Here is a 19188-nt window from a genome sequence, read left to right as displayed (position 1 = left end):
AGCCGACTTTAATATCCGCCGAACAAAACCTTCACAGACCCACAACAAAACAGCTTTAATACCAAAATGTTCAATAGCATTATTGCATCAGCCTTGACTTCACGGGCCCACACTATTTCATTACCGTCATACAGACGTGCGTCAGTTTTCAACCTAAAGTAGCTCGTCCTTTGAGAACATCTGAAAGAAACACTCTTTGGCCCATTACTTAAATGACTAGATTACATCAAAAAGTGAGAAACTGAGAACAAATTCAGAAGATTTGTGGTTTACCGATTCAGGATCATCATATACAACTTCATTTTCAGGATCAGATAAAACCTTGAGAGCTGTTGCAATTTTCATTAAGCTCACCCTGATATGCAATGCCTGATACCTCCATAAGGCACACACCAGCACTAAGCAAGAAGTCAGAATGCTTAGTCTCACATAAATCACAGTCATACAAGACACATGCTGCGTCAATAATACGCCCATTAACCTGGATACAAAGAAGAATACTTCATCAATAACAGAAAAATGAAGAAAATGAAAATTGTACAGAAGTACTGTATCAAAAAGTTTGGTCAGCACCAATTAAGGGCTCAAGCGCACAAACTATCAGAAAGCATAACAGTATATGAGAGAGAGCAATAGTAAAGCAGAAAGCATTTAGTGCCATCCATACGGGAAAGCAAACAGTGCTCTCACCATCTCTGGTTTAACATTAAAACCATGGCGATTCAGCACAGTCTTTAATCCATAAGGAAACTGCACACCCGAGACTTACGCCGCGCCGCCAAGTGCGCTGCTGGGGCCGTGCCGTCGCCCTCTGGACATGCAGGGCAGGTTGAGCTGGCTAGTGGCTAGGATAGAAGAGTATCAAATCAGTTCCTTAGATTAAGGAACAATTATCTCCGAGTTTGTTAGCCTCTAAGGCCTATTTAGTCCGGTACGGTGGAAGGAAATAAAGACAAGCAGGTTATTATCATCTAACCTCTATTCCTCCCTTCTTCGAAACCGGCTAAGAGCATAGGGGTAAAACCTTGCCTTAGTCACGGATCGCGACTACGAACTACGTAGTCGGGGTCCTGCTATCCTTAACGCCGACGCTCTTGACAACCTGGTATCACGATCCTGGCGTTCCTCGCCTGTGCGTGGTACTTCTCCACTGCCGCCGCCCTCTGCATCTTCATCGGCCACCGATCGCAGCGCCTCCATCATGGGGGACAACGCCGACCTCAAGGCCACCTTGGAGACCCTGGCTACCACCCTCAAGACCCTGCAGACCTTGGTCAAGGCCAATTCCCGGGCCATCGAACGTCTGGCAGCTGACTCACGATCGCCCTCCGGCAAGTCTGTCACCGGCGAGCACCACCAGGACCGTCCGCCACGGTTCCAGAAGATGAATTTCTCGCGGTACGACGGCAAGTCCGATCCTCTCATCTTCATCAATAGGTGTGAGTCGTATTTTCATCAGCAGCGGATCATGGAGGAGGAGAAGGTGTGGATGGCATCCTACAACATGATGCCACAGCTTCACCCGGTACCTGAGGCTAATGGAAAATACACTCTGCCCGTGGCGTGCTTCAAACTAACACCAGACGAGAAGAGAGCTATATGCACTTTCCTGAGGGGGATCAAAGTCCCGACTGGGTTTTCAGCAAATATGAAGAAGCTAGTGTCGATGAAGGACTTGTCAATAACACACTACAAGGCTCACGATTGCCATGTGATGCTGACAGTGTTTCTACCTATTGCAATCAGGGCTATAAAGCCAGAGTTCTTGAAAATAGCCATCACCCGCATGTGCTACTTTTTTCGAAGATCTCATAGAAGACGATTGGCAAGCAAGAGCTGAGTGACCTATATGAATTTGTGGTGGAGACACAAAACCAACTGGAGATGTGTTTACCTCCTGCTTTTTTTGATATAATGCCACATCTCATGATTCACATGGTTCATTAGAAACAGGCGCTAGGCCCTTGCTACTTGCATAAAATGTGGTCCTATGAGCGATTTATGTCGGTTCTAAGTCGATACGTGTATAATCGAGCATACCCAAAGGGCTCCATGATAGAGGGTTATAGTACTGAAGAAGTCGTCAAGTGCTGTTAAGAGTACCTAAAAGTACAGAAAGGAATTGGTAAACCCGATTCTTGTCATAAGGGTAGGCTAGCTAGGAAGGGCACCAGTGGTAGGAAAGTGTTCATCGACCATGATTACAAAGAGGTGAGTCGGACGCATTATAGTGTCTTGCAAAGTACACAACTGATGCAACCGTACATTGATGAACACTTGGCTATCATTATGGCGGAGAGAAATGGCCGTTCGGATGATTGGGTCATGAAACAACACAAGCAACGACTAACTACATGGTTGAAGGACCAAAACATACCGCCTGAAGAAATCATAGACTCTATTACCATCAGTAGGTTGGTGGAGGGGCCATCGAGACAAGTGACATCTTAGAATGCTTATGACATCAATATGTATACGTACTATACCCACGCAAAGGATAGTAAATATGTGAACCAAAACAACGGCGTTCGAATAGAGGCTCTCGATGGATTAGGGCGAAAGATCCAATACTTTGGCATCATTGAAGAGATATGGGAACTTGACTATGGAAGGGATATAACGGTGACCATATTTCGATGCCGCTGGATCAAACAACACCAACTGAACGAGATCGGATTCAGAGTCCTGGACCTCGAGAATCTAGGCTACCAAGATGACCCTTGGGTGCTCGCTTCACGTGTCGCACAAGTTTTCTATATGTCTAACCCACAAAGTAACCCCCCCAAAGAAGAAGACAAATCATGTGGTTGCCTCCGGGAAACAACACATTATTGGAGTTGATGGCGTGGACGATGTTGAAGCTTACAATAACTACGATGAGATGCCGCTATTCACAGACTTTCCTAAGAAGATCAGTGTTGTGGAAAAGAACCTCCCGAAAGACATAATGCCATGGGAACGAAAAGGTGTCAAAGGAAAAGTCGTTACAGCGGGCTAGCTAGTTGTTGAACGTAGAGTGTTTGTGTAAGTGTGTGTTTGTAAGACTTCATTTATGCATGTGTGTGAGACTATATATTTATGTACGTGTGTAAGACTACATATTTTTGTATGTATGTGAGACTACATTTTATGCATGTGTGTGAGACTACCTTTTGCAACATCCTGATGACTCTATTTGAACATCCACTCTATTACTACAAAATTTCATTTGTCAAAGTTTGAGCACTTCAAATTTTCAAATTTTAAAAAATGACAAGTTCGAACAAGATTTTCAACCATTAAATGGTTTCAGCTGAAAAAGTGACGAATACCAAAGTTGTATAACTCATCAAGATCTATAACTTTTATTTTGATCATTTCTTCATCTGACAAAGTGATAGTAAACATTATTCACAAATCAACATGTTTCTCGTATAGTTCATGAAACTATGAGTCATATGTGAATTTATGAATAATGTTTACTAATACTTTGTCACATGAAGAAGTGATCAAAATAAAAGTTGTAGATAGTGAGGAGTTCAACAACTTTTATGTTCACGACTTTTATTGTTGAAGTCATTTATGGTTTCAAAATTTTGTTTGAAGTTGCCATTTAGTGAAATTCAAAATTTCAACTATTCAAATTTAATCAAATGAAAATATGATCAAAATAAAAGTTGTACATATTGATGAGTTCTACAACTTTGGTATTTATGAGTTTTTCATCTGAAATCATTTACTCTTTCAAAATATTGTTTCAAGCTGAAATTGTTTGGATTTCAAAATTTAAATAGTTCAAACAAAGTCACGTGACAAGATGACTAAAATAAAAGTTGTACATGTTGATGAGTTATACAACTTTTATGTTTACAACATTATTATTTTATTTCATATAATGTCATAAAATTGTAGTCGAAGTTTTAAAATTCAAATTTTTAATTTTTGTTTTTTTTGTTTTCTATATTGTTTTGACTACAATTGTTTATATATATATTTCTTCATATATAGAATAATACAAAATATTATATTTGTGTATATACACAATTATTTTTATAGTACTTTTATTTTGGTCACAATTGTTTTATATATACACAATTGTTTTTATAATACAGAATTAATTATTTAAAAAAATAAAAAATATTTGTAGGGGCGGTTGGATCAGGAACCGCCTCTAGAAATTCATTTGTAGGGGCGGCTGGATCAGGAACCGCCTCTACAAATCTCCCTGACTATAAAAGAAAGGGACGCCACCTCTTCTCCTCTGACGTCGCGCGCCTGCTGTTGTTGGTCTTCTCCTCCGACGCCGTCAGGGTTTCCACCGACGCCGCCTCCCGGAACCTTACCCCCTCCCTGCACCCGCGCGTCTGCTCCTCCCTGCACCCATGCCCCCTCCCCGCACCCGCGCCCCCTCCCGCCTGCTCCTCCTCGCCCTAGGGTTTCCGTGCGCGCCTGCTCCTCCCCGCACCCGCACGCCTCCCTAGGGTTTTCACCGGCGGGCGGCCTCCACGCACCCGTGCCCCCTCCCGCCTGCTCCTCCCCACCCTAGGGTATCCGCGCACGCATGCTCCTCCTCGCACCCGCACGCCTCCCTAGGGTTTCCACCGGTGGGCGGCCTCCGCGCACCTCGACCGGTCCCTGCACCCGCGCCCCCTCCCGCCTGCTCCTCCCTGCCCTAGGGTTTCCACGCGCGCCTGCTCCTCCCCGCACCCACGTGCCTCCCTAGGGTTTCCACCGGCAGGCGGCCTCCGCGCACCTCGACTGGCGGGCGGCCTCCGCGCACCTCCACCGGTGGTCGGCGACGACTTGGTACTGGTAGTGGTGGTGCTGTGGTGTTGAGCTGCTGGTTCTGACCGGCGGCATGCCGTTGCTATACGTGCGCCTGTGTGGTGCCATACTGCTTTGTTCTGGTGCTATCAACTGTGGCCTGGTTCCTGGGCTCCCTGCCACGCGGTGTACCTCTGCTTCTCGGGTTGGTGCAATCTACGTGCTGTGAGTTACCCGTTGCCCCTCTCAGTTTTTAGTTCAGATATTTATATTTATGCAATCTGCTAGTACTATGTTACTTGGGTGTGATTGCAATTGCGTGGGCTGATTAAATTGCTCGATGATACAATGCAGTGTAGTGAGACAACGTGACAGTGAAGGGTAGTGTTGATTATTTTTAGCATTGTCTTATTACCTGCCTAGTATTTTTATCTCTACTGTTGAACTGATTACTTGCTGATCAGTTAGTTAAACCTGTGAGCATATAACTTGTGTTACTTTTAATATTTGTGTACTATTCTATACTTCAGTAACCTGGTACTCGATTATATTGCTGTCTTTCTAGGCATTTAATCTTTGATCTTAAAACCCTATAATTTGCTAAGGAGGACTATCATGTTTGTCTAGGATCTAAGATCACCAACAAGCGTTGGAAGGCTACCTCATGCAGCAACCCGCTGATTTGAGAGCAAATATAAATAAACAAATATGTTGGTTATCAAATAATATATGGAAATTGGGAGGAAACTTGGTACTTCTACTAGTGAACTTGAGCTGGCACCTGTGTTTCTCTATCAGTGGTCGTGAAGCTGGCACATGTGTTTCTACTAGTGAACTTGAGCTAGCACCTGTGTTTCTCTATCAAATAATACTAGTGAACTTGAGCTGGCACCTGTGTTTTTCGATAACCTGTGTTACTTTTATTGGTTATATACTACTGGTGTGTAGTGGCGGCTGCTGCTGCTACTACTACTACTACTACTACTCCTACTCCTCCTCCTCCTCCTCCTCCTCCTCCTCCTACTCCTCTTACTACTCCTACTCCTCCTCTTACTACTACTACTCCTCTTACTAATTGCTACTCCTAAGTGGTTGCTGCTCTTACTCTACTACTACCACTCTACTGCTACACTTACTCTACTCTACTACTTTCTACTTACTACTACTACTTGCTACTCCTAAGTGGTTGCTGCTCTTACTCTACTACTACCACTCCTTCTCTGTTTTTTGCTTATATATTGCTGGTGTGTAGTGGCTGTTGCTACTACTACTCCTCCTCCTCCTCCTCCTACCACTACTCCTACTAGTACTCCTCCTGCTCCTACTACTACTCCTCTATTTTTTTTGCTTATATACTGCTGGTGTGTAGTGGCTGCTGCTGCTACTACTACTACTCCTACCACTACTCCTGCTACTACTCCTCCTCCTACTCCTCCTCCTCTTACTACTCCTACTCCTCCTCTTACTACTCCTATTACTCCTCCTCCCTATACTTGCTACTCCTACTGCTTCTCTTCTTTCAGTGATGCTCCTACTACTACTCCTAAGTGGCTGTTGCTCTTACTCTACTAGTACTCTACTGCTACACTTACTCTATTCTATTACTTTCTACTTACTACTACTACTTGCTACTCCTAAGTGGTTGCTGCTCTTACTCTACTACTACCACTCCTTCTCTGTTTTTTGCTTATATACTGCTAGTGTGTAGTGGCTGTTGCTACTACTACTACTACTTAACTACTGCTACTACTACTCCTCCTACCACTACTCCTACTAGTACTCCTCCTACTCCTACTACTACTCCTTCTCTGTTTTTTTGCTTATATACTGCTGGTGTGTAGTGGCTGCTGCTACTGCTACTCCTCCTCCTACCCCTCCTCTTACTACTCCTATTACTCCTCCTCCCTATACTTGCTACTCCTACTGCTGCTCTTCTTTCAGTGATGCTCCTACTACTACTCCTAAGTGGCTGCTACTCTTACTCTACTACTACCACTCTACTGCTACACTTACTCTACTCAACTACTTTCTACTTACTACTCCTAAGTGGCTACTTCTAGCTACTAACTGTTGGCTGCTGTTGTTTTTTTTGCCAAATCTCCCAGGACTTGTTGTCCTGTCTTTTGCCATTAGCTGTTGCACTATGTTTGCTAAGCAGTTGTTGATTTTTTGCCAAATCTCCCCTCTCCTCTCCTCTCCTTTGTTTTGTCGATGATGAAATTGTCCAAGTCCATACATTATATGGAATATGAGCTGATGATCAAGAACTTGTGAGGAACTTGGCATCATTAGCAGCCGCCCCTACATTACCTTCTCCTCTCTTCTCTATTATGATGCCTTGATGCTCCAAGTTCAAGATCAGATGATGATTGACATGTTTCTGAGGCCTCTACCACTGCTACTACTCTTTTTTTGATATATTGTTGTTTTATAGGACTACTTTGGTTTATAGCCCTTTTTTATTTCTTATACCTTCTCGTGTACCTAAAGCACACTTTCTTGCATCTATTAGAACAAAGCGCGAAATAATGTCACGGACACCAGACAGTGTAGCCCGATGCCCTGAGCATGATGAGCACCCAACCAATGAGGAGCAAGCACTAGAGGACCAGCTAACTCAGGAGCAGTTCGATAACAAGTTAGAAAAGGATCTAGAAGTGATGCTTACTCAGGAGTAGTGTGACGAGGAGGAAGGGGGAGCAGAAGGAAGAGTAGGAGAGGCTGCTGAAGGCGAAGAAGAAGAGGATGATGATGATGACTCAGAAGAGGGATATGAAAGTTCTAAGGATCCTTTCCCATGTGAAGCCAGAAGGAGGCCAACGGAGGAAGATTTGGACAAGGATTTTGACCTGAACGAGGAGGTAGGGAAAAAGCCTTAGCTTGTAAATTTTGCTAAAGCTTTGGCTATGTTACCTCTACTAACACTTTGACCTATCGTATATACTGGTCCCTCCTGAAACTCAGAAAAGATGACGTTGATGTCTGTGACATCTCACTGGACAAGATGGAGTAGAGGAAAGGAGAGCAGAGGCAACAGCCACAGAGACGGATCACGATGCCTCTGCTCCACAACCTTAAGACACTACCATGACTACCAAGCCTAAGAGGAAACAAGGGGATAGAAAAGGAAATCTATATCCAGATAAGGCATGCTATGTGATAACAGAGGTCGGGCCAGCAGGGGAGATCCTTGAGCCAAAGGAATTAAGAGGACAATTTCGTAATGCGATTGGGGCCCTAGTAAGAGATAAATTGAACCCAGCAATCCCTAACTAGAAAGAGGTACCAGAGAACACAAAGAATGCACTATGGGATAGGCAGCTAAAGCTTAATTTTAGATTTCTGGAGGGTAAGCATGATTTTTAAAAAAAAAATGCTATCAAGATGACGGGAGAGTCATTCCGACGTTGGAGGTCGGAGCTCAACACGAAGTATATCCAAAAGGGGTTAACTCCCTTCAACGAGTTCGGCAAAATAACTCCTAGTCAATGGGAGGAGCTCATGGCTTAGAAGACTTCACCTGAGGCATTAGAGCTCAGTGCTCGTAACACCGAGCTGGCGAAGAGGAACAAACACCATCATCATCTAGGCCCTGGTTGCTACTATGCTAAGGAAGAACAGTTTAGGAAGATGGACGAAGAGGCCGCAGCTGCTAGGAATATTGATGTGATAAATATGAAGGTACGCTCAAGGAACTAGATATATGCAAGGAGTACAGAATCATCCGGCAGTAATCTTAAGTTTGATAAGCCGGAGACCCAAGAGGCGGTATCAAGGATACTAAAATATGCTAAAGACAAGGAGAAGAGCTCATTCAATCCTTCTAGAGAGAGGGACGAGCTTAGCCTTGGCTTGGGAAACAAGGAGCACACAGGCCGCACCAGGGGGCTGGGGAAAAGGATGACCTAGAAGCAAGGATTCAAAGAGGACAAACACATGTACAAGAAACATGGCCGAGACTAGGAGACTAGTCTTGAGCTCCAAGTGAAGGCTCTAGATGTGAAGGCACTGGTGGAGCAAAGACTGTCTATGGAGCCACGGATATTAGTGACGCCACTGGGAGAACTGGCATTAGTTGGCAGCCCTCCAAAAGTTCCTAGCAGCCAAGGTTCCACTACAGCCACAACCCCAGTCGATCGCATACGGGAACCAACTAGTTGCACCTTGGTGTTTCTCAGCGGCCAGCAAAATACTATGATGGAGGTGGTAACGAGTGTGGCACATCCTCCCGGTGGCCTACACCATAATAATAAGATACTGCCGAACTACACTAGGGTCGAGGTGCATATAGTGAAGCTTGAGTTCATGCAGTGGAGGATAGACTATGCAACTCCCGAGGGGCTATGTTACTCAGAGACGTTATGGGGCAGTTCATCCTCTGGCACAAATGGGACATTATATTGACTGCTTCTTCGCCGCCTCCCTCTCTCCCAAATTTGGAGCAAGTTGTTGAGGTCGGGGAGATATTTTCACCATCTCATGACCCCCACATTCCTGAGATGCCACATTCTTCCCCGCCTCCTAGCGAGCATATGCCTGATGAGATGCCACAACCTTCTCTAGCTCGCACCGAGCAAGTGCATGATGAGATGCCACAGTCTTCTCAACAAGCACAACCAATACATGAACAACAAGTGCCTCCTAAAGAAGGTGATGCACAAGAAGATGAGGATGTGCCTGAATGGGAACTCCGAAAGAAGATTCCAATCAACATAAGGCTAGTTTATATTCCAATCAAAGTCATCTCGTCGGTGTACAAGTGGTATTCCCATGACCAGTTCAAGCCTGAGAATCAAGTTAAAAAAGTCCCATCACGGGGTTCTGAGGAGGCCATCACTAGCAAACTCCACCAAATTACAAAGCAGTATCCAAATGTTGATGCCATCAAATGGTCAAAGGATTACCTGAAAACATATGAAAGAGGCAAGCCCTTCCTACCAAATCGGGACATCCAGTGCCTACCACTTGGAATAAGAAGGTTCCATGATTGGTACTTGCGTGTTCTCCCAATGAGCATAGATATCATACAAGCATGCTTCCCCACCGGCACATTTGGAAGCCTAGCCGGGAAAATTGTCTTTGACTTCAATTGCATGCACACATGCTTTCACCTGGGAGAAATAGAGATGAATCTAATTCGCACATGGTGCCTGTAAGTCCTTGTCCTCCTGATATGATATGAATGTAATGTTTGAATTTTGTTGTAACTAACCCACACCGTGATTTGTAGAATGCAAGTGCACATTATCAAACAAATGCCAAGTGTGAAAGCCGAATATGTAGACCCTCAAGCTATAGCCCAAACAAATTTTAATTACCCAAAATGATGGACACTGGATGCCAAAGAGCTAGCTAAGACTCTTCGGGAGAAAGAGCACATCCGTTCGGCGAAACTAAGGGAAGAGTCCCTTAAGGTTGCGGCATACATTGCCATGGCTTTCAAAAATCTCCAACAACACTCTACTATATGGTTACCATACAACTTCGAGTAAGTTCAACTCTATACTTAAAGCTTTGTTCGATATATTTTATTCGATGCAAAAGAGCTTATCTAGTTCTATGATTAAATCCATACAGCAATCACTGGATTTGTATAGCCATCGATGTCGGGAGGAGCATGGCATGGGTCTTTGATTCATTAGATAGGGACACGGTGACATACAAAGACTTCATATCGATTCTCAAGATGTATACATATCGACAATCCTCATTAGCTTATATGTTTGTATACATACTTGTAACGTTCACTTTTGGATACTAACAAGTTGTATTTGCTAAAATAATTTGAATAGGGCATTTAGGTTCTATGTCACTAATCATCATGGAAGGCATGATCCAGCAAGGAAGGAAAAGCTAGCTATAAAAACACTATGTGCGGTAAGTGTAACTTACTTCTTTAGTACTCCGTTACATGGCTGTCAAAAGCATTACTTAACATTTTCATATGCAAAACACACAGTGCCCCAAGCAGAGGCCTGGGAGTGTACATTGTGGATACTATATATGTTCTATGATGAGTAACACCGGTGCCTACAGGAGACACCCCTTAAGGGTAAGTTTGAACCTCTTCACCCATAGTATAAAAACTTCATATATGGTATCAAATACTAAACCGAAACTTGTTCTCTTGTAGTGGAGAGAAGAGAAAGGAATGAAAAGAGACCTATACAAGGATGACCAACTCTTAGAGCTCGTCGGTGACCTTTCCAACTTCATATTGGACCAGATTGTATATGTCAGAGGCGCCTACCATGACCGAGAGTCTGAGTTAGGTACAAATCCTCAGTACCAACACCTTCGTGAGATTGAAAGGCTAGCACTAGGACGTTGATAAGAATGTGTATGGAATTTGTATATTTAATGATGGGTTGTATATATTCTTATGAATTGGACTTGTAATTGTACTTTATAGAATACTCTTGTGCTTGTAGTCACGGTCGCGGGGCATTCGGCAACGCAAACGTGGTTCAGAATGTTGGTCGCGCGGCGTTCAGCAATGCGAACGCGGTTTGGAATGTTGGTCGCGGGATGTTCGGCAACGCGATTTTGAATTGTAAACTTGATTTTTTGGCAGGAAAACATACTGTAGGGTTGGTTCTAGATTGAACTGCCCCTACAAATACCTGTTTGTAGGGGCGGCTGGTAATACGAGCCACCCCTAAAAATCCATTTGTAGGGCCGGCTGGAAACACTAGCTGCCCCTACAAATCGATTTATTGGGGCGGCCTAGAATGCCCCTACAAATGCATGATTTATAGAGATGGTTCGGTAGGGGCGGCTGGCCAAACCGCCCCTACAAATGGTTATGAGCCACCCCTAAAAATCGATTCTATAGTAGTGCTCCCCTCCGATCCAACCCTCTCTTCGAGCTGGCGGACTGCAGGCGCACCGGCTCTGTCATCGAGTACTAGGACCGCTTCCAGGCACTCCTTCCCCGTGTGAGGCCCCTCGACGAGGCTCAGTAGGTACAACGCTTCACCGGTGGCCTGCTACCATTGCCTAGCTTCGACGTTGAGGTCCACAACCCATAGAACCTCATTAGCGCGATTAGTTTGGCCCGCAAGCTAGAGTTGCGGGAGCAGTACACCGCGCTGCCACCCCACGCTGCCACGCGTGGCCTCCTGCCAGCTCCCGTTCAACGTCTCGCCCTTCCAGCGCCTCCTACAATGACATCATCCACATTGAATACTGCCATCATGGAGGGCTGGTCGATCAAGCGCCTCACCACAGCTGAGCAGGAGGAGCGCCGTTGCTTGGGCCTCTACTACAACTGCGACGAGAAATTCGTACGTGTTCATAACAAGGTCTGCAAACGCCTGTTCTTGCTGGATAGCTTGGTGGATTACACAGAGGAGGTCCCGGAGTCATCTGAACCAGGGGGTGCTGAGGAGGAGTCGCCCATGTTCTCGCTTCATGCCATAGCGGGTGTTCATTTTAGTGACACCATGCAGCTCACCATTAGCCTCGGCGGTACTTCGCTCCTAGCGCTCCTGGACTCGGGGTCCACACATAATTTCATCTCTAAGTCCACGGCGCAGCGCACTGGCCTCCCTCTACAATTTTGCCCTGGCTCACGACGACAGTGGCGAATGGTGAACGCGTCTCCTGCGTGGGCGTCATCCGCGGGGCCGCCATCGCCATCCACGGCGACACCTTTCATGCCGATCTGTTTGTCATGCCCCTTGTAGGTTTTGACATGGTTTTGGGCACTCAATGGCTAGCAATGTTGGGCCCTATCCTCTGGGATTTTGGTGCCTGACGCATGATGTTCCACCAGCATGGCCAGCCGGTCTGTTGGTAGGGCATCCAGGGCCCCGACGCGACCACTATCTACACCACAATGGCGACGCCATCTCTGCTGGACGAGCTCCTCGCCTCCTTCGCCGACATCTTCGATGACCCGCATGGGCTACCACCACCCCACGCCAGCGACCATGGCATCACTCTTGTTCCCAGTTCGCATCCAATCGTGGTGCGCCCCTACCGCTACCCGGCCACGCACAAGGACGAGCTGGAACGCCAGTGCGCCACAATGCTGGCGCAAGGCCTCATCCGATGGAGCTCCTCGGCGTTTTCCTCCCCCGTCCTCCTTGTTAAGAAAGCCAATAGTTCGTGGTGGTTCTGCATCGACTACCGCTCCCGGAACGCCATCACCATCAAGGACGCCTTCCCGATTCCTGTCATCGACGAGCTTCTAGATGAGCTCCCGGCGCCAAGTTTTTTACCAAGCTTGACCTGTGTTCGGGCTACCATCAGGTCCACATGCGCCCTGACGACATCACCAAGATGGCGTTCCGCACCCATGACGGTCGGTATGAGTTCCTAGTCATGCCGTTCGGGCTGTGCAACACCTCGGCGACGTTCCAGGCCCTGATGAACGACGTGCTGCGGCCTTTTCTTCGTAGATTTGTACTTGTGTTTTTTGATGATATTTTGATCTACAGTGCATCATGGGTGGATCATCTTCGCCACCTGTGGGCCGTCTTCGCCATGCTGCAGTAGCACCGCCTCTTCGTCAAGCGCTCTAAATGCGCTTTCGACGAACGCTCCATCGCCTACCTAGGGCACATCATCTCTGATGCCGGTGTCGCCATGGACCCTGCCAAGGTGTAGGCGGTCTCTGACTGGCCCCAACCCCGCTCAGCACGTGCAGTGCGGGGGTTCTTGGGCCTTGAGGGCTATTACCGCAAGTTTGTCTAGGGCTACGGTGCCATCATAGCTTCGCTAACGACGCTATTGAAGAAGGAGGGCTTCACCTAGAACGACGCCACCGCCATGGCCTTCTAGGCTCTAAAAGCCACGGTCATCTTGGCCCAGGTCCTCGTGCTTCCGGACTTCACACGGCCATTCGTCATCGAGTGCGATGCGTCCACCCATGGCTTCAGAGCGGTGCTGATCCAGGACAAGCACCCCATTGTGTACTTCAGTCAACCGGTGGCGCCCTAATACCGCTCCCTCATCGCCTATGAGCGCGAGCTCATTGGCCTCGTCCATGCCATTCACAACTGGCGTCCATATCTTTGGGGTCGTCGCTTCACGGTGCGCACTGACCACTATAGCCTGAAGTTCCTCCTCGACCAGCGCCTCACCATGATTCCACAGCACCATTGGGTCGGGAAGCTACTGGGGTTTGACTTCACCGTCGAGTACAAGCCTGGCATACTCAACACGGTTGCGGACACACTCTCCCACCACAATACGGACGACGGCGTTGTGCTGGCCATCTCCGCGCCACGCTTTGACTTCATCACGCATCTTCGCCAAGCTCAGGCCACCGATCCGGCCTTGGTCACCATCTAGGATGAGATCACTGCAGGATCATGCGCTGCGCCTTGGGCTCTTACCGATGACCTGGTGACATACGACAGCCGCTTGTATGTGCCACTGACATCGGCCCTTCTTCCGGAGATCATGGCCGCCGTGCATGAGGACGGCCATGAGAGGGTGCAATGCACTTTGCATTGTCTCCACTGGGACTTTCACTTCCTTGACATGCGCCGTCTCGTCCAAGACTTCATGCATGCCTACGCCACGTGCCAATGCTACAAATCGGAGCACCTCCACCCGGCCGGCCTGCTCTTGTCCCTTCCGGTTCCGATGGTGGTCTAGGCTGATATTGGCCTCGACTTCGTGGAGGCGCTACCACATGTGCGAGGGAAGTCCATCATCTTAACGGTGGTGAACCGCTTCAGCAAGTACTGCCACTTCATCCCCCTCGCGCACCAGTACTCGGTGGAATCTGTGGCCCAGGCGTTCTTCACCGACATTGTATGCCTCCATGGGATGCCACAGTCCATGGTGTCCAACCGGGACCCCGTGTTCACCTCCACGTTCTGGAAGGAGCTGATGCGACTCATGGGCACCAAGCTCCACATGACGTTGGCATTCCACCCTCAATCGGATGGCCTGACAGAGGTGGCCAACCACGTCATAACCATGTACCTGAGGGGCTTCACCGGCGACCACCCTCGTCAATGGCTCCGCTGGCTGCCGTGGGCCGAGTACATCTACAACATGGTGTACCAGACCTCGCTGCACGACACGCCCTTCAGGGTGGTCTATGGCCGCGATCCTCCAACCATCCGCTCCTATGAGCCCGGGGACACGCGCATGGTTGCTGTGGCACAAACTATGGCGGAACGCGAGGAGTTCTTGGCGGCCGCGTGGTACTGGCTGGAGCAGGCCCAAGCTGTCCAGAAGCTCCATTACGACAAGCGTCATCGGCATGTCTCCTATGCCGTGGGCGACTGGGTCCTGCTCCGCTTATGCCATCGCCTAGTCGCGTCGCTGTCCCAGGCGCCCAAAGGGAAGCTGCAGCCACGCTTCTTCGGGCCCTACCGCGTCACAGAGCTCATCAACGACGTGGCTGTCCACCCCGCCTTGCCCCCGCGTGCCAAGCTCCATGATGTCTTCCACGTCGACCTCCTGAAGAAGTGGGTGGGCAACCCACCAGATGCTCCGCCACCTCTCCCAACCATGCACAACGGTGCGGTAGAGCTGAAGCCGGAACACGCGGTGCGCGCTCGCCTGGCCCGTGGGATCCGCCAGGTGCTCATCCATTGGAAAGGCGAACCTGCTGCCTCTGCTACGTGGGAAGACTTGGACTCCTTTCGTGATAGGTTTCCATTCCTTCTAGCTCGAGGACGAGCTGCTCGTCGAGGGGGGGAGAGATGTCATGTGGGGCTGCCCCTATGCAAGGAAACAGCGAGCCCGAGACATACGCCGCGCCGCCAAGCGCGCTGCTAGGGCCGCGCCGTCGCCCTCTGGGCATGCAGGGCAGGTTGAGCCGGCTAGTGGCTAGGATAGAAGAGTATCAAATCAGTTCCTTAGATTAAGGAACAATTATCTCCTGGTTTGTTAGCCTCTAAGGCCTATTTAGTCTGGTACGGTGGAAGGAAATAAAGACAAGCAAGTTATTATCATCTAACCTCTATTCCTCCCTTCTTCTAAACCGGCTAAGAGCAGAGGGGTAAAACCTCGCCTTAGTCACGGATCGCGACTACGAACTACGTAGTCAGGGTCCTGCTACCCTTAACGCCGACGCTCTTGACAGCTCCTCCATAGGCAGCTCAGATTTTTCCTGAGGCACTAAACACTTCATGAGATGTTTTATGCCCCACATCACCTCCATTACAGCCTCATTAAACAGGCAGGATATTTTCTGCAAAATACCGCAGCAAAATTGCATCTCAAAATTGTTCACGGATATAAGCAAAGAAGGGAGACTATACTAACCAACTTCTGTTCAATTATTGTTTTGTGCTCCCGCTTTCCAAAAGCTAATAATTGACCTGGAAGGTGCCATTTCTTGATCATCTGGGCAAGCTCACTGTTAATACCAGTGTGGTTAAATGCATTGGACTTGTTCTTGAAAGTCTTGAATTCTTTCAGCCAGATAACCTGATATAACAGATAAACATGGTAAGGGTAAAATACAACTATCAAGTGTCATGCTAGTATCTCTAAATCATGACAGAGGGCATAAATTCTGTAGGTACGTCAAGGTATATTCTTGTTTTAAGTCTTTGTTTACCCGATTCTTGCAGTGTAATTAAGAATAAGTATTCGTTCCTAAAGTAATTCAATGTTTTTTTACATGGACCATAGTGGCACTTTCTGATAGTAGTAGTATCATGTCTGGGCCAAGCCATACCTAGCTAGCAGTTACTAGTTAAAAACTGGTGTATTAGGTTTCACTCTGTGGCGATCAATTGCCCGCATAGTGAACTTTCAGGAAAGTTTAGTGGCTCTTACACGACCAAGTCTACATACAATATGTTGCACACAGGCGCCATAAAATTCCGTGGGCACTGACTCATTTGGAAGACCTGGGCGCCGCTCAGAGTAAAGATCTTCCTATGGCTAGCCTTCCGACGCAGACACTGGACTGGGGATCGCCGTTTGCACCATGGACTGGACGCAAGGGAGCAATGCTATCTCTGTGACCAAGCTCAGGAAACGATTGACCATATCGTCGCATCCTGTCCATATACCAGGGAGGTCTGGACAATCATCCTCCATGCCTTCGGTTGACTGCTCCCGCCGGCAACTTAATCCATCATCTCCTGGTGGCGACGGCTGCGCGCAGACTGGAATGGTGTACAACGTTTGGACTCCCTCTTTGCGCTAGTATCATGGGAAGTATGGAAACAACGTTCAGAGCGGCAGTCGTCGCACCTGTCGACCTCATTTCGGCCATCAGAGAAGAAGCGGGTCGCTGGGCAAAAGCCGGAGCTTCAGGACTTTCCAGCTTGGCGACGCCGGGAGCAGGATAGGACACGGCGACAAACCGCGTCTGCAGATAGTTCTTAACGCCTATGTGATCCCCTTTAAGCTTCTGTTGCCGGGCCGGCATAGGCCATTTGTAATTTAAACTCTCTTCCTTCTTAATACAAATAATACACAATGCTTTTGCGTATTCGAGAAAAAAAAAACTTTCAGGAAAGTAGTTTTCAGGCATGAGTGCAACAGCATCACACTAGATACTACATGCTTTGCAAACAGAATTATGGGAAAGAGTTTGAATAAATAAGAGCTAATGAAGCAGTGAGCTTTGTATCCATATGCCTCCCATCAAGCAATAGAATACAAAATAGAAAATGGTAATCATGATTATGCAAGATCACTGCTCGGTTATATTGTCAACAAGCAATAAAAAGGAAAGAAAGGGGCACTGACGCGGTGTGTCATATAATCTTTGACAAAGTTTGCCCAGATGTTCTGCAGGAGACAAAGCAAATCCAGAAAAAATAGGTCGATGACAATGCTTCAACAATCAAGTTACACTCGGAAGGAAGAATTAAACAAGTACCTCCTCCGCTTTTGGTAGAAACAAATGGATACCATCAATGTTGAATATGGCAAAGCCAGAGGGCATCTCAAACAGCAGTAAGAGCAACCGCAATGTATATGGACCAAGTAGTCCATATACATGAGACCCACATGAGAAGTCTATAGCTATTGTTTTGTTCCCACAATGTTTCAGCCAACAAGCAGCCTATAGAGTGGGTCCCATCTGATATAAAAAATTTGTCATATCCAATCCTGTGCAAGATCAAGAAAGAGAGAGAGGAGTAAAAAAAAGTAATATTTTTTTATTCACTATAGGTAGCCCATAAGGTTATGGGTACATTTTACTATGGACTCCTCTGTGGACTAGTCTCACAGTGTTTCAGGTAGCTGGTGGATATTATTTTAGTCAATCAAACTTGGGTTAGTATGATTACCAAGGAAAAACTTCTACAACAATTGCCAATTCTTACCATCGCTACAAAACCAGCTGTCAGTGTTTCGAGTAAACACGAACTATTAAATTTATATTTGTTGCGCGTTAGGCCCAGATGATGTGCTAAAAGACACGAGGTTTATACTGGTTCGGGTAGAATGTCCCTACGTCCAGTCTGCTGCTGCTGCTCGTGTTATTAACACTGAAAGGTTCGTAGTAGGGGTACAAACGGTCGAGAGAAGGACAGGTCCCAAGTCTCTAATGGAAAGGTCGAACGGGTGCTAAGAGCATGAAGGCTGCTTAGCTATGTGGAGTGATGTGTGTGGAATTGATCGGTCCCTTAGTGGGGTGCCCTGCCCTCCCTTTTATAGATCAAGGGAGAGCAGGGATTATAGATAGGAGAAAGAGGAAAAACCAGAGGCAGAGAAAGTCCTTCGAAGGCACCGGGTCTTCTTTTTCCTTTGAGCCTGCCCTGCTGACATAGCAGACGGTGCCAGGGATGGCACGTTCACTGATCCTGATGGGGCCGTGCTCTGGCTTCGTTCGGCAAGTGGTCACGTCCCATCCCACTCCTACGGGCGGCGCGGCGCACCAGGGTGCCGAGCCATGACCCTATGGGAAGCAGACGGCGTAGAGTCCCCACGTTCCATACTGTAGCGCTCACAACACTATAAGACAAAAGTCAGCGCCTACAACACTGTTCGAACTCTGTCATGCCTAGAAGGGCTTAAAGCGCCCGTCCCGCCATATCCTGATAGTACTTTCCCACAGACATGCAGGGTATGGTCTTCGATATTACAGTTGACTTGAGTATCCTGTCTTACCCTGTGCTCGTCATTATGAAGGAGCAGGGTGCAGACGTTGGGCGAGGCGGAGCCAGCCCCGAGACATCGGACGTGGCAGACCCAACCCTCAGACGTCGAGTGAGGTGAAGCCTGACCCTAGACATCGAGCGAGGCGGAGTCAGCCTCCGGTCGTCGGGCGAGGTGGAGCCTACCCTCAGACGTTGGGCGAGGTAGAGCCCGCCCTCGGGGGTCGAGCGAGGCGGAGCCAATCCCCAATCACCGGGTGAGGCATGTAACACCCTAGGTGTTTGTCACCAGTTAAGCAATGGGTTTGAGCTCAAACATAACATGTTAAGTGGTGATGAAGGTGTCAAGATCAAATCTACAAGAGTGAGCTCCAACTTAAACTTGGGCAACACACCTTTGCTTGCATAT

The 19188-nt window shown here is 47.6% G+C and overlaps 1 protein-coding gene across 1 annotated transcript; it reads right to left on the bottom strand.

The window, feature by feature from the left end:
• Positions 1 to 269: 269 nt before the first annotated feature.
• Positions 270 to 17620, bottom strand: LOC136518248 (probable nucleolar protein 5-2). The gene is made up of 7 exons (XM_066511885.1): positions 17555 to 17620; positions 17422 to 17463; positions 15979 to 16143; positions 15795 to 15904; positions 9581 to 9587; positions 680 to 750; positions 270 to 321 (listed from the first exon to the last, which is right to left on the bottom strand). Exons 1-7 carry the CDS (start codon positions 17618 to 17620, stop codon positions 270 to 272), a joined length of 513 nt encoding a protein of 170 aa, XP_066367982.1.
• Between the last annotated feature and the right edge of the window lie 1568 nt (positions 17621 to 19188).

The sequence above is a fragment of the Miscanthus floridulus genome, chromosome 17, assembly GCF_019320115.1.
Source record: "Miscanthus floridulus cultivar M001 chromosome 17, ASM1932011v1, whole genome shotgun sequence".
Taxonomy (NCBI): Eukaryota; Viridiplantae; Streptophyta; class Magnoliopsida; order Poales; family Poaceae; genus Miscanthus; species Miscanthus floridulus.
This window is presented reverse-complemented; position numbering and strand designations above follow the sequence as displayed.